The sequence below is a fragment of the Eurytemora carolleeae genome, unplaced genomic scaffold, assembly GCF_000591075.1.
Source record: "Eurytemora carolleeae unplaced genomic scaffold, Eaff_2.0 scaffold62, whole genome shotgun sequence".
NCBI lineage: Eukaryota > Metazoa > Arthropoda > Copepoda > Calanoida > Temoridae > Eurytemora > Eurytemora carolleeae.
In genome coordinates, this window is record NW_019396429.1 from 321,100 (window position 1) to 335,221 (window position 14,122).

Consider the following 14,122-nt stretch of genomic DNA (forward strand, 5'->3'; position numbering starts at 1 on the left):
TTCAATTTGTTATTGTTAAGGAAAAAAGAGAACAGTTATGAATAATAATATTAACATTTTATTTATTAATAGGTTACACATGTAATAATAAAAAATCATTACAATTTAATTATTCCTTTATATAGCATGTAATATCATGTACATTGATTGATAATGATTAAAACAACTATAATGATATTGATTTAGCGGGTCTGTCCTAGATAACAATTTTTGGTCCCCTTCCCCCCCCCCCCCCCCACCTATCAATTTTGTACTTGACTTAAAATTTTAATTATTATTATTATTAAATTATTATTGGACAAAAAAATATTTATTTTGTTTTATTTCAGGGTTAGGTTAGGTTAGGAAAATTTCAGGGCCGACTAGGACAGGCTAGGGGGTCAAGCGCTGTGGACAGACCTTCAATTTCAACTATTTTCAACAAAATGTGTGTATATTTAGGGTCAGGTTAGATTAAGACACTTTCAGGACCAAGCGCTGCGGCTAGGACCGGGTGCTGCGCCAACTTGGCCAACTTTATCCACGTGTTAAATGTTATGTGCATGTACAAAATTGAACGGAGGGGGGGAGTAGAGCGGTCCGAAATTACCTTTAGCATATCTTTCGTATTTCAAAGCATTATTAATGTAGTTCTTTGATAATGTGGATAGACTTCATTTTGGTTAAAAACAAAATATTTTTATAATAATGAACATAATGATTTGCATGTAAGTTTATTGATAATGATTATTTATTTTTACTATTTCAAAGTATAGTTATCGAATATTATTAAGTAACAAATTTCATGTGTTTTCCTTTTTTAGCAAAGATATTATTTATTGCATAAGGATTATTGAAACAATAATTAAAAACGATAGTTTTTTGCGATTTTAAGTTAGTTGACGTAAAGCAAATTATTAGTGAAGTTGGCGACAGGGGCGTTTCCAGGAATTTATCAAGAAGGGGTGGGCCGGGCTTAAATTTTTTCTTTCTCTCCAGGGCCGGCATGGGCTCAGCACCCGTTGAACCTGAAAACCAGAGACCAATCGTCCAAGGGGGGACTAAGCCCCAATAGCCCACCCCAATGAAAACGCTCTGGTATATATTTTAATTAAGTTTCAAGTTTTCAACGTTTGTTTCCTTGTGAAGTTTCTCTTCAACGAATAATACCAAATCTGGATTCTAAAAACAAAATGTGTAATATTTTTTATCTAATACTTACAGTGAGTACCAGAAAATTGGAATAGGAAGACGACATTTTAGCACTAATAGTGTAATGAATGTTGTTACAAAGAAAATAGTTTTCCTTATGACTACTTAAATCACCCATTTAGTCAAATGGGTCTGTTAACACTACACAATTGCTACGTTTTATTTGCATGGGACCATTAAGTCTCTAACTTAAGTTTAAAATTCGTTTTCACATTCGGGAGATTCCTGGTTCTCACTGTAATTCATTATGTAATTGTAATTCATAATCAATAATTTTTCATAAAAAATTAAATTTTTTAATTAACAAATAACTAATTAACCTAGGCTTTGGAAAGTTTGTAATTCCAAATCATGTTCATGCCTGAAACAGAAATAGATATAGTGTATCTTTCAACCTACGCATATCCGCTATACTCCATTTCAGACCTACGCAAGATCCGCTGTATTACACTTACGACATACTAGCACGTGGTTTTATTATAACTTCAAGTTGGAAATGTGACCAGAGCGCCCGGTTCCTAACTTGTCTTAGCCGCGGCGCTGGGCCCCCTATCCACTGAGCCCGGCCCAGAAATTGTCTTAACCCGACCTAACCCTAAATATTATAAAAATAAAACAGTTTAGTAGGTCCGTTATTGCAGTAGGTCAGAGTTTCAGTAGAGGGGATATTGCGTATAGACGATGAAACTTTACCTTAAAGAATTATTTCTTCGAGACAGATAATTTTAATGCTTGATCAAAATACATTTAAGAATAATGATAAGTGTTGAAATAGTGCTTTTGATTTATAAAATTGTGTTGAAATGANCTCTCCAGACATAAAGAGATTTTTCACTCTTTCTAAGAATGAATTGTCTACTTCATCTTGGGTTAGATTCAACCCTTTTGTTATTGATATGTTTCATTCACTGTTCCCAGAAATTTTATTAAATCAAAATAATTCATACTTACTCGAGCAGTGCAGCATTATCGCTGGCCCTAAAAATTTACAATATTAAATTGAAAACTTTCTCTACAAAATTTTTCTTTTCTATATAAAAATTAAACGTGAAATACCCCCCTCCCCCTCCATCACAAAACATTTTAGGACAGTAAGGTTTTTTTAGAGGGGGGGTGTTAATTTTGAATATTTAGAAAAATAGGATCGGGAAAAAGAAATCTTCAATCACCTTCGTTCGTTCTTTTTTCTCTTCTTCCTCTTCTTCCTTTTCTTTTCTTCTCCATTTCCTTCTTCAGATCTTCTCTCTGTATGTCGTCTTTCGTCCCCTCCATAGGAATAAACAGATCGGCGACGCGGTTTCTCATCTAATCGTCGTCGTATATATCATTACAATGAAGACGACTTTCGATTTCAATTTTTAATTTCTACCAAGCTTGGATGAGCGGAGGAAGGCAGGCGGCCATGAGCCACCACTATTTCCTCTTCCGTGCCACATATTAGCTTTTTTCTCTTCCGGCAGCCATGAGCCACCACTCCTTCCGTACCACCACATTTGACTCTTCTGGGCAAAACTACTTCTTTAAATGGTATAATTAGGGCCTTTAAAGTGTGATTTTAAAAAATCCAGCCGCGTCTCTCAAAAAAGCACAACTCAAACCATTTTTTCAACTCTACTTAAGATTAATATTTTGTGTGTTGAATTCTTAAACTGTTTTACAATGAAATTTTTGACAAATTTGACTGAGTATTGCATCTTGAAATATCACAAAGTTGGTTAATGAGTGATTTTAAGATGGATTTATAGTATAATGAGCCAGTAATTGAATAATCATTAAAACAGTTTAAGAATTTAACACACAAAATATTAATCTTAAGTAGAATTGAAAAAAATAATTTGAGTTGTGCGTTTTTGAGTGACGCGGCTGGATTTTTTAAAATCAGACTTTAAAGGCCCTAAATATACCATTTAAAAAAGTAGTTTTGCCCGGAAGAGTCAAATGTGGTGGTACGGAAGGGGAAATAGTGGTGGCTCATGGCCGCCTGCCTTCCCCTGCTTCTTGGATATGGAGTATGGATATGCATAAACATGGAAAGAAAGATGAGCTGCCATTTCTTTTTGTTTACTTTAGTAATTTTTTAAAAACGTTAAAAATAAAAACTTGAATAAAAAAGTCATCTTTATTATATTGATATACACGCCGAACACTATATGCAACAGATTACGACCAGCTTTTTTAATATAAAAATATTCTAATTTTGTACTTTTCTCACGTTTGTGTTCCCTTTTATTTGAAACGGATAATTTAGGAATTATAAACACGTAGCAAAACATGGCAGGAGCAAGACGGTTTGAAAGTCGTCTTTTATCTTTGAATTTATTTGAAACATCAACCTCCTTTCACGTGTATAATTCTTTAAACAATAACCACAAAATTCTCTTAGTCTTGGGATTTCTAAAATGTGGTCTGCCTTCTTTATGTTGTCATATATTAACGGAGATATTGAGAATTTAGTTTAGATTTAAAGTTTTATAAAATGAAACCAAAATTGTCGAAATTTTAACAAAATTAATCATATTAACGGTAAATATTGAAATCACAAAGAAGGCAGACCACATTTTGGAAATGCCAAGACTAGGAGTGTTTTGCGTCAATAAACTCTAGAATCTTACTTCTACAAATTGGTTTTCAAATAAATCCCGTAAAGACGACCTTCAAGCCGTCATGCTACTATCATGTTTTGTGGAGCAACCTGCAGGTTTTTTGAAAAATTAATCTATAGTGATACTGACCCTGTTACTTTGATATATTTAAAAACTCTAAGTTTTGCATTTTTTGTATTGTCACCTGGAGTTGGCTTTAATTGGGATAAATTCTTTTCTGGCGGTACATCTATTCGACGGTGTGGTTGAGGACTTGGTTGTGGTTGTGGTATTTCCTTTAAAGGTCTAATATGTGGTAGAATCTCTGCTACTGTGGTTTTGAATTGAACGTGACGAGTATTTTTCCGCTCCGAGAAAGGCTGAAATATTTTAAAAATTTAACTTTCTGCTATTCATGCGGAAATAGCCACGATCACAATTTTTTCTGATTCGTTCAATTATATTTTAATATTAAATGATGTTAAACAAAGTGTTGTTATTGTCATACTTGTAACGTCCTTGCTTCAAAATGTAACAAATCGGCATCGAACACCAATTTTTGTATATTTTTTAAACACAATTTTAACTAATCAGAGATGGAATTTAAAGAATTTGAGCCGCGGTTTAAATCTGCCAAAACCCGGTTTAAATTAAGCGCCAGCTTAAATCTTGAAACATTTGATACAATTTTAAGTGGAACCAACCATATTTAAGCCGCGACTTAAATTTAAACCGCCGCTCAAATTCTTTAAATTCGGCCACAGTATGATTATATGTATAATTTTTATAATATAGATGTAATGAAATTGTAAATTTTTTTGTCATACAGGCCTACCCTAGTTCAAATAAAGTAGTTCAAGTGCACAAAAAATAGTTCAAATGAACCAGAATATAGTTCAAACGTGTGTATAAATATGGGTTAGGTTAGGTAAGACAATTTCTGGGCCGAGCGTTCCGGATAGTAGTTCAAATGAACACAAAAATTAGTTCAAATGAACCAAATAATTGTTTTGAATTTTTTTTTGTTCATGTAAAATTTATTTCATTTATGTATTTTTTTATTTCAAAATGCCGTGTGAAGAAACTGTAAATGTAATTTTAAATAACCCTCCATGAAATGATTGCAATGCTCGATTTACAACGGTACCCTTCAAACCTTAATCTGATCAAAATTTTGGAATATCGTTGTTTTCCTGACTTGAGAAGTTTCTTATGTGATCCGTCTTATAATAAAAAATGCGCAAATCACTTTCGCAGAGAAATCGCAAATGTAAATAAACAGTTTAAAGAAATTAAAACATGGATATCTAATTCATACTTTAACTAAATAAACAGAGCAGAAAACTTTAGAATGGGATATCCTTAATCCCGATCGGTTAATCAATCTGGAGGTTAATAACAAGAGGAGAACAAGCATTATTTAACCTGGAGATTAAGAAAAAGAGTGGATCAAGCCTTAATCCCGATATCCACCATTCAAAAGTTCCCAGCTCGGATCAAAGAAATTAAAGCATGGATATCTAATTCAGACAAATCTTTTAAGTCTACCGTTGTATAAATCGGACATTGTCATCTGTGAATGAAAGGTAGCTTAACATTACGCTTACATAGTCTCTTTTACCTTCTCATTGCTGTTTGGCCTACTAGAGTCATGAAACCCTTCATCTTCACTCTCATTAGTCCTAGAACTCAGGGGCGTAGGCCGGGTAGTGTTGCTCCCAGGAGGGGGTCCAGGTAGTCTAGAGTATAGTATTATTATTCTAGAACTCAGGGGCGGTAGTGTTGCTCCCAGGAGGGGGTCCAGGTAGTCTAGAATATAGTATTATTATTCTAGAACTCAGGGGCGGTAGTGTTGCTCCCAGGAGGGGGTCCAGGTAGTCTAGAATATAGTATTATTATTCTAGAACTCAGGGGCGGTAGTGATGCTCCCAGGAGGGGGTCCAGGTAGTCTAGAATATAGTATTATTATTCTAGAACTCAGGGGCGGTAGTGTTGCTCCCAGGAAGGGGTCCAGGTAGTCTAGAATATAGTATTATTATTCTAGAACTCAGGGGTGTATTTTCAACTTCTAAGTATTTAGGGTCTCTTACTCTATTCTTGAAGGACTTTGAATGAGCGATAGAAATATGATTGAAAATCAAGGATGTTTATGAAGGTTAAATACTCTGGATTAGCTCCAATGTTCGGAATATGTCGTCTTCATTGAAATGGATAACATTGTTGGTGAGAGGATGGAAGGATTTTCTCTGCTTTTCAGCTTTAACATGGAGAAAATCTTTCCCCCTTCCCTCTCACCAACAGCAGTTACGTCATATGAGGATTTTGACTGTCCATTGCTATGAAGACGACATTTTCCGAGGCGCATACTGAGTATCAAACCTTAATAAACAACCTAGCTGAAAATATTTGGTTTAGACTGACCTTAGGTCACACAGCTCAGTAAAGAACTCTGGTTCCATTGTCCACTGATTTCTTGATACATCAGCTGTACTGTTCTGCAGGCTGTCAGTATGTACAGGCACCTAGGTAGTGGTACATGGAAACTGTACAAATATATCTTAATTTAACCGACTCCAAGCTTCGAATTTGATAAACGTATTGTATTTAAAAAAATATTTCTGTTATCTCATCCTTTATAGGTACAGGGTTACCCATAAAGGATGAGATTTAAGAGACGACTGTACGGAATTTATACTGTCTGTTTCCTTATTTATCATGATTCTCAGCAACTGTAAACTAGTTTCTTTCTTTGCCAAATCATTTAGTAATTCACTAAAAGAGTATAACTTAATTTAACCTTAGGATTTTTGGTGGAGCGTGATGTATTTTTTATTAAATCGGTTTTTTTTGAAAATTTATTATTATTAAATTTTTTTTTTTTTTTACCTCCTTATCAAGCAATCTCAAGTACATTCCTTCATTTGTAGAAAATAATACAGGAACCCTGAACAGAAAATAATACAGGAACTCTGAACAGAAAATAATACAGGAACCCTGAACAGAAAATAATACAGGAACTCTGAACAGAAAATAATACAGGAACCCTGAACAGAAAATAATACAGGAACTCTGAACAGAAAATAATACAGGAACTCTGAACAGAAAATAATACAGGAACACTGAACAGAAAATAATACAGGAACTCTGAACACAAAATAATACAGGAACCCTGAACAGAAAATAATACAGGAACCCTGAACAGAAAATAATACAGGAACTCTGAACAGAAAATAATACAGGAACTCTGAACAGTAAATAATACAGGAACTCTGAACAAAAAATCTTTTTCATCCGAGTAGCAGCTAATTATTCTGAAAACAATTGAAATCATCATTACATGTGTATGGAATATTTAAAAAGACCAGAGCTATGAACTTTTGAGCTAATAACCGATAATCCCGTTTGATTGATATCGATACCCTTCTATGCAGAATCTACTTGGTCTCGAGATTTTGGATATCCGAAATTTCTCTAGCTAGGTTGAACGCAAAATTCCCTGGCTTCTGATTGGCTGCTAGACACTCCTGACTAGAGATGGACATATTTTTTTTGAACAAACAACATTTTTTTTATAAAAGGGGGTCGTTCAGAAAAAAACGAACAATGGATGAGCAAAATGGATTGTTCAGAGAAATCAAAAAAAAATGTTGAACGAATGATAAAAAAATGATTTTACTGAACGACAGTTCAGTGAGAAAACGAACGAAATAGATGGAAAATGAACGAACATTTTTAGACCGAACGAAATACATTTTTTTGAGCGATTGAAAACGTAGGAAAAAGGTAATTCACAAACGATATACGAACGAAATAAAAAAAGCCGAACGCACTCATCTCACCAATCAGGATCAAGCATTGATCAGTCTCGATATCAACAATACAACAGGTTCCAGCTCAAAAAAAAAAACAAGAAAAATAATAAAACTGAGATGGAATTTAAAGAATTTGAGCCGCGGTTTAAATCCGCCAAAACCCGGTTTAAATTTAGCGCCGGCTTAAATCTTGAAACATTTGATACAATTTTCAGTGGAACCAACTATATTTAAGCCGCGGTTTAAATTTAAACCGCCGCTCAAATTCTTTAAATTCAGCCACTGTTTACCACCAACCTGTAATCTGTGAGTTTGAATTTTTTCATTTGTTTCTGCCGGTTGAGTTCCAGGGTTTGCCTAGTAGAAGAATACATAATTCTAATAATGTTTTTTTTTTTTTTTATCAAATCAGCTGACTTTAATATGACGTGAAAAAAACTATTCAGACTCTTCATTGGCCTCTATCTAAATATACTTCACAGGACCAAATTAACATGTCAAATAGGTCTGTATCCGACATTCTTATCAATATATCACAAAAATGTTCGAAGCCAACAGCTATTTTCTCTTAGTTACATTATACTTGTGTATGTTAAAATTATTATTAATTTGTTATTGTAAACTCGTGCTGTACACAAATGTGTATTTTAGCAATTATCTTATCATATCTTATTCTCAAACAAATTTAATTTTATATTTAAGTTATACTTTTGGTTTTGGTTTTATTTTTGAATAAAAAATTATAAATTTGATGAAATTAATTAATACTACTTTTGGTAAAAAATATGGGTCATATTTTTAAACTTAATAGTTTTAGTAATGATTTTGTTAGCGTTTTAATTTCCCCGCCCCGCCAATTTTTATTTTCATCGTTATTTTTTTACTTTTAATTAAATTGTTTCACATTGAAAAGTTAATATTGTTATTAGTAATATCAATCACCCGGACTAACCAGAGTGAGAAGCATTCGATTTCTTCGATTTGAAATTAAACGTGCTTTGGTCTATAATTCAACAATCTTTTATGTTACGGATCTTGGTTACAAAATACTTTTTTATTTAATTGTATATGCCGACAAAAAAGTATTTAAGAAAAAAGGCTAACAAATATGCTAAAGGGGTCAAATTGTGATCGAAAGTCACAGCTTTCTGAAGTATTGGCAGAACCGTTAAATACATGTGCGCCTGATTCTAAGGTTACGCATTAAACTTTTATCTCAATAATTAGGAAGATATCCTTTTTTCTCGCTTTAAAAGTGCTTGATTTTATTAATCTCCTGCATTGCACCTAGGGCTGGGCGCGTTCCTGGTGGAACGATCGTTCTTTCCCGAGAACGATCAAGAACGATCCCATTCGTTCCGAAAAAAACGAACACTTAGAACGCGTTCTTAAAAATATTGGAACGATTAGTAAAAGAAGGTAACGTAACGGAACGGGAATTGCTTGAAAAGAACGGTTAAAATCGTTAACGCGTTCTAAAACGTAATTTTATTTCTAGCGCTTCATGTGGCATATTTATAGATTTATTTTCAAAACTGAGGAGCAATAAAGAAAGCTTTAACATTTGTACACCATAGGGCCATTAACAGAGGTCAATATGGTCTTATTTCTAAGAAAAAACGATTTAATGTTACGCTTTTTTGTCTGATTACCTGTTGAGGTGGTGGAGATTACAAATTGAGAAGCGCGCATGCCTCAAAAAAACGTTTGGGTGGCGGTGATTACCCATGCATAAAGGACTTTCTGCACTCCCCCCCCCCCCCTGGTATAGTTGAGAGAATTAATGTAATTAGTGTTTTACCTGTGCAGCATGGCAGAAAGCGGTCGAGGACTGGCGCTTTGAACTGAGTTTTTTCTCAAGAAGAAAACAAAATCTATAGCTTTCCTCCTAAATGTAACATTAAATAACAACCAATCCTGGAGGAGGGGGTGGGGGTAGATGAAACTTTAGGAATAGGAGAGCTCGCTAAATTCCCCACATCCGGTTCAAATCCTGAATTTTACCGATTTAAATCCTCATGAACCTTCAATTTTGAATCGATGATTCAGGATATAAACCGGCGGTAGGTATAGTTCATCTATCTTTTCAATAAATTCCTCTATAGGCTACCCGTTACCCACAAAAGATGAGACTTCAGAAACTGTACATGGGTTATTCAGTTTAATTTAGGTTTTCTTTTTTTGACACTTTTGACGAGATTCTATTCCATGTGGTAGGTCGAGTTTCATTTTCAAAAAGGAATTGAGTCTTTGACACAAACTCTTATTTTATAAACATTATATCTTTGTAAACCCCAATCTTGTAGACCTTAGATGTTTTAGACTGTCTTGTTAGATCAAATAGTCTAAGCTTGAAATATTAAAGATTTACATCATCAGGTTGCAAATATACAGGGATTACAAATTTGAATTTTTTGGAAAGGTTCAATTCCTTTCTTTTTTTTCGGAATCATAGATAAATCAAAATAACATATAAGTCACTAGATGTCGTCTTTTCAAGATTTGGATAAAACTCATTCACAATAATCCTGAGGCAGAAGCCCAGAGCAGTTTCCCGCAGTCGGCGTAGAATTAAAAGACAAAGAGAGCCTGTTCTACGCTGACTAAGCAAAACTCCGCTGGGCTTCTGCCTCAGGGGGTTATTGTGAACGAGATTCATGCAAGCCTTGAAAAGACGACATCTAGTATCCTATCTGGAATTTTAATTAATCTTTGGTCGGAATTTTTTTTTTGTACTTTTTATTAATTCGTTTACCTGATTTCTTTATTTATAACAAAAATAAGAATTGGAACCAGGGCACAGTGGATGTACCTAATCATAGTAAATATTTTAAAGGGACTATAAGCTGAATTTCAAGTGATGAACCTCTATGGAAAGTTGGCTAAGCCCGATTTACAACGGTACCCGGTAAGTATTAATTAGATATCCATGTTTGTGTTTTTTTAAATTGTTAATTTTTTGATTTTTGGTTTCTCTGCAAAGTGACTTGCGCACATCTTGCTTTTAGGAAGCAATTGAGAAATCATCAGAATTCAACACTTTGCGTGAAACTGTATTTAAACTTAATAGAAAATCCTTATTTTGCAAACAATCCTTGCATTATAAGAAAATGATCTGGTTTGGATTTTATTCGAAAAGAGAATTTGAAACGATTACAGTTACACTGAGTTTTAATTAAAAGTTTTTAATCATCCAAAACCTAATATTTAACCTAAATTAGTTATAAACTATAACAGTGAGAACCAGAAAACTGTAGAATAGAAAGACGACATTAAAGATATGATAAATAATTTGATGTTTTTACAAAGCAAATAGTATTTCTAGTAACTTATTTATTTAAACGGATTTGTTTGCTCTGCATTGGAATTGTTTCATGTTTATTGAACTATTTAAAGTCATAACTAGAGTGTAAATGCCGTCTTCCTATTCCAGAGTTTTATGGTTTTTACTGTACAAATGTACTTTTAACAATTCGTTTTTTTACTGAACGAACCAATTTACTGAAATATTTTGAAAAAAAAGAAAGAACAGTTTTTTTGATGAAATATCAAGTTATTACACCGTTTTTGTGAATGAACGAATTTTTTCATGAACGATGGTTTCGTTTAGAAAAAAATAGCCCTGGACGAACGAACGACTTTGATTATTTAGAGAAATTTAAAAAGCAACTTATTATAAAGGAGGACCAATAAAATGAAAAATGACTTTTCAAAATCATTCAACCGATCTTGATCGTTCATGAACGATGTATGAATCGTTAGTTCAAGCGAACTTGAAAAAACTATCTTTTTTTCTGAACTAACAATTTTTTTCAACAAATTTATGAAAAAATTTCTGTTAATTTTACGAAAAGAGCAAAGAACAAACGATTTTACTGAACAATTATTCAGTGAGGAAACGAACGAAATAGATGGAATATGAACGATAATTTTGAGAAATCAATTTTTATGAACGATTGAAAAAAACGAACGAAATGGGTTGTTCAGTGTTCACGAATGATGAACGAACGAAATGAATAAAACCAAGCCCGCCTCATACCTCATCCAGATAAATGTAGTTTGAACCACCTCTATCCCTGTCTGGATCTCAGGAACCTCCCAATAACTACTCATTCGCTGATAATAAAAATAAAGTTAAGCGAACCTATTTCTAAAAATGTTTTTGTATTATTTAAAGCTGAACTTGAAATTAAGTTTTTCTAAATTATTTATCTCTATAGAGATAACTTGTTAAGTACAGAGGATGTTTTTTATAATCACATCATTTCTCTGACAATATCATAGGCGATTTTATTAATAAAATGAAGACGACTTTTTATTTAAGTTTTAATTGAAAACAAGATAAAGAGAATCATTTTTAATTGACAGCTTCTCCTTGTTTCCATGTTTATAAACTTGATACAAATCATAATTTATATCGAAAGTCGCTTAACACAGTATATGAATTGTTATACAGGGTGTCCCTAAAAACATGAGAATTCAGTGACGAATTCGAAGTCGTCTTTGTTATGAATTAGCATTGTAATACCTAATTTCAAAAGCCATAATATTATCATGTCTGCCATAGTATATTTTATGAAAAGGGTAAAAGACTGTAAAGGTATGTCTAATGTCTCCGCACGATGAACAATGAAGACGGACAAGTTTACTCTGTTCGTATAATGCAATTTTCCTGTTTTACTAAGTACAACCGCGCGTATGCAGTTAAAACATAAACAAACAAAATGTGAGCATAGCAGACGAAATTCTTACGGATTACAGCTTTCTCAGTAGGTATCACTATACTAAATCAAAGAATTATTTGAAAAGACGATATCGAATTCATCACTGAATTCCCATGTTTATTGTGAAACCCTGTATGCACCATTTAATATATTTAATTTATTAAACTGTGAACAGTACCTGTGTCAGCGTAGCATTTGCTTCTGTTGATGCAGACTTTAAAACACTCTAAATAAATTAATAAAAAAATTTAATGAAATTTAGGATGATTAAATAAAACCGTGTGGGAACAAAATTTAGAGAGTTCAACGCTCTTAAATTGGGATTAAAACGTGATTGATGTCCCATAGGACATGTAGTTTTTGGTCCCATGCACTCCCACAAGGATGTATGGAAAAATGAAAGGATAAATAAATGAATGAATAGTGGCAGGGCTGGGCGCGTTCCCTTTTTTTAAATGGTTCGTTCCTCATTCGTTCTTATTCTAATCTTTCCATCTCCATTCCATTCTATTCTTTGTGTTCTTGATCAAGAACGGTTCCGAGAACGGTTCCAAGGAATGGGTTGGAATAGGTTGGACTAGGTTGGAATAGGTTGAGGGGGGAGGGACTGAGCGGGGAGAGGTTGGATGAAAGGAGACAACACGGCCATCAGCCAACCCCATCAAACTGACAAAATTTCTACAAAATTCTACAATGTTTACTCATTTCTGTTTATTTCTAGATGATTTAGAATGTGTTCCTGATAGAACGATTCTAGGCCGTTCTTTACAACTTATTACCGTTCATTCCACGTTCGTTCTTTTATGGTTCTTTCCAATATTTTTAAGAAAGCGTTCTGTATGTTCTTTCTTTTTTTCAGCACAATGGCATTGTTTCTGATAATTCCGTTCGGTTCAGAGANTGCAAATAAAATTAAACTTAATACTTTAATGATCAATCTAATCAGCGGATTTACTAATAAATCAACTAGATGATCAATCTAATCAACGGATTTACTAATAAATCAACTAGCTGATCAATCTAATAAACGGATTTACTAATAAATCAACTAGATGATCAATAAATTAAATCAAATCACAAGTTGCAGGGAAGGATTGCCTAATATCAAATGACCAAATGATGAATTAATAAATATGATGATTTCCTAAATCGTATGGGGACCAGATCTGTCGGATTTGATCATACTGAAGGCATCAAAGCATAAAACAGCAGGAAAATTACTACTCAGCTCAACCCAAGAACCTGGGGCCAGGGAGGGAGGGGAATGATAATTTTATTCTTAATAATTACTTGACTTAAAGTGACAAATGTAAATTTAAGTCCTGACATTTTTATGACTGAACATATTTCAACTGTTTGTTTACTTTTCAACTTGTAAAAAAGTGTGCTAGAAATCAGAACTTAAATAGAAAAGTCGTCTTTATCGTATTTGTAGAAAAGCAGACTATCGTATGAAATGTTCTATCTATGAAATGTTTTAACAACTTTCAAGATAAGTCTGTCTTATCTATTTCTTTAATAGATCAAAAATACTATTTATGTACAGTGTCTCGCGAAACATGACAGTTGGTAAATAGTTTTAAATGTTTTAAATATTTTGTATATTTTACTTTGAAATGAATTTTACTATAAAATTACTCCTATATAATATTTTATCATTGTCTTTTTAAACAATTATAAAAATTATGGAAGAAGACATTCTAAACTATTTACCAACTGTCATGTTTCATGAAACACCCTGTACGTCATTGTTAACCATTCTTATGAGAGAAAAGAAGGAAATAGATAATGAGGGGGAGGTAGGGGGGGGGGG

At 33.3% G+C, this 14,122-nt stretch overlaps 1 protein-coding gene across 1 annotated transcript; it reads right to left on the bottom strand.

Moving 5' to 3' along the window:
* Nucleotides 1–306: 306 nt before the first annotated feature.
* On the bottom strand, nucleotides 307–12,530 carry LOC111703159 (uncharacterized). Its single transcript, XM_023475034.1, has 13 exons — nucleotides 12,488–12,530; nucleotides 11,625–11,701; nucleotides 10,341–10,397; nucleotides 9,387–9,473; nucleotides 7,883–7,942; nucleotides 6,660–6,717; nucleotides 6,195–6,295; nucleotides 5,395–5,512; nucleotides 3,979–4,153; nucleotides 2,361–2,496; nucleotides 2,143–2,169; nucleotides 1,512–1,552; nucleotides 307–1,161 (listed from the first exon to the last, which is right to left on the bottom strand). Exons 2-13 carry the CDS (start codon nucleotides 11,696–11,698, stop codon nucleotides 1,136–1,138), a joined length of 960 nt encoding a protein of 319 aa, XP_023330802.1. The 5' UTR covers nucleotides 11,699–11,701; nucleotides 12,488–12,530; the 3' UTR covers nucleotides 307–1,135.
* Nucleotides 12,531–14,122: the final 1,592 nt, after the last annotated feature.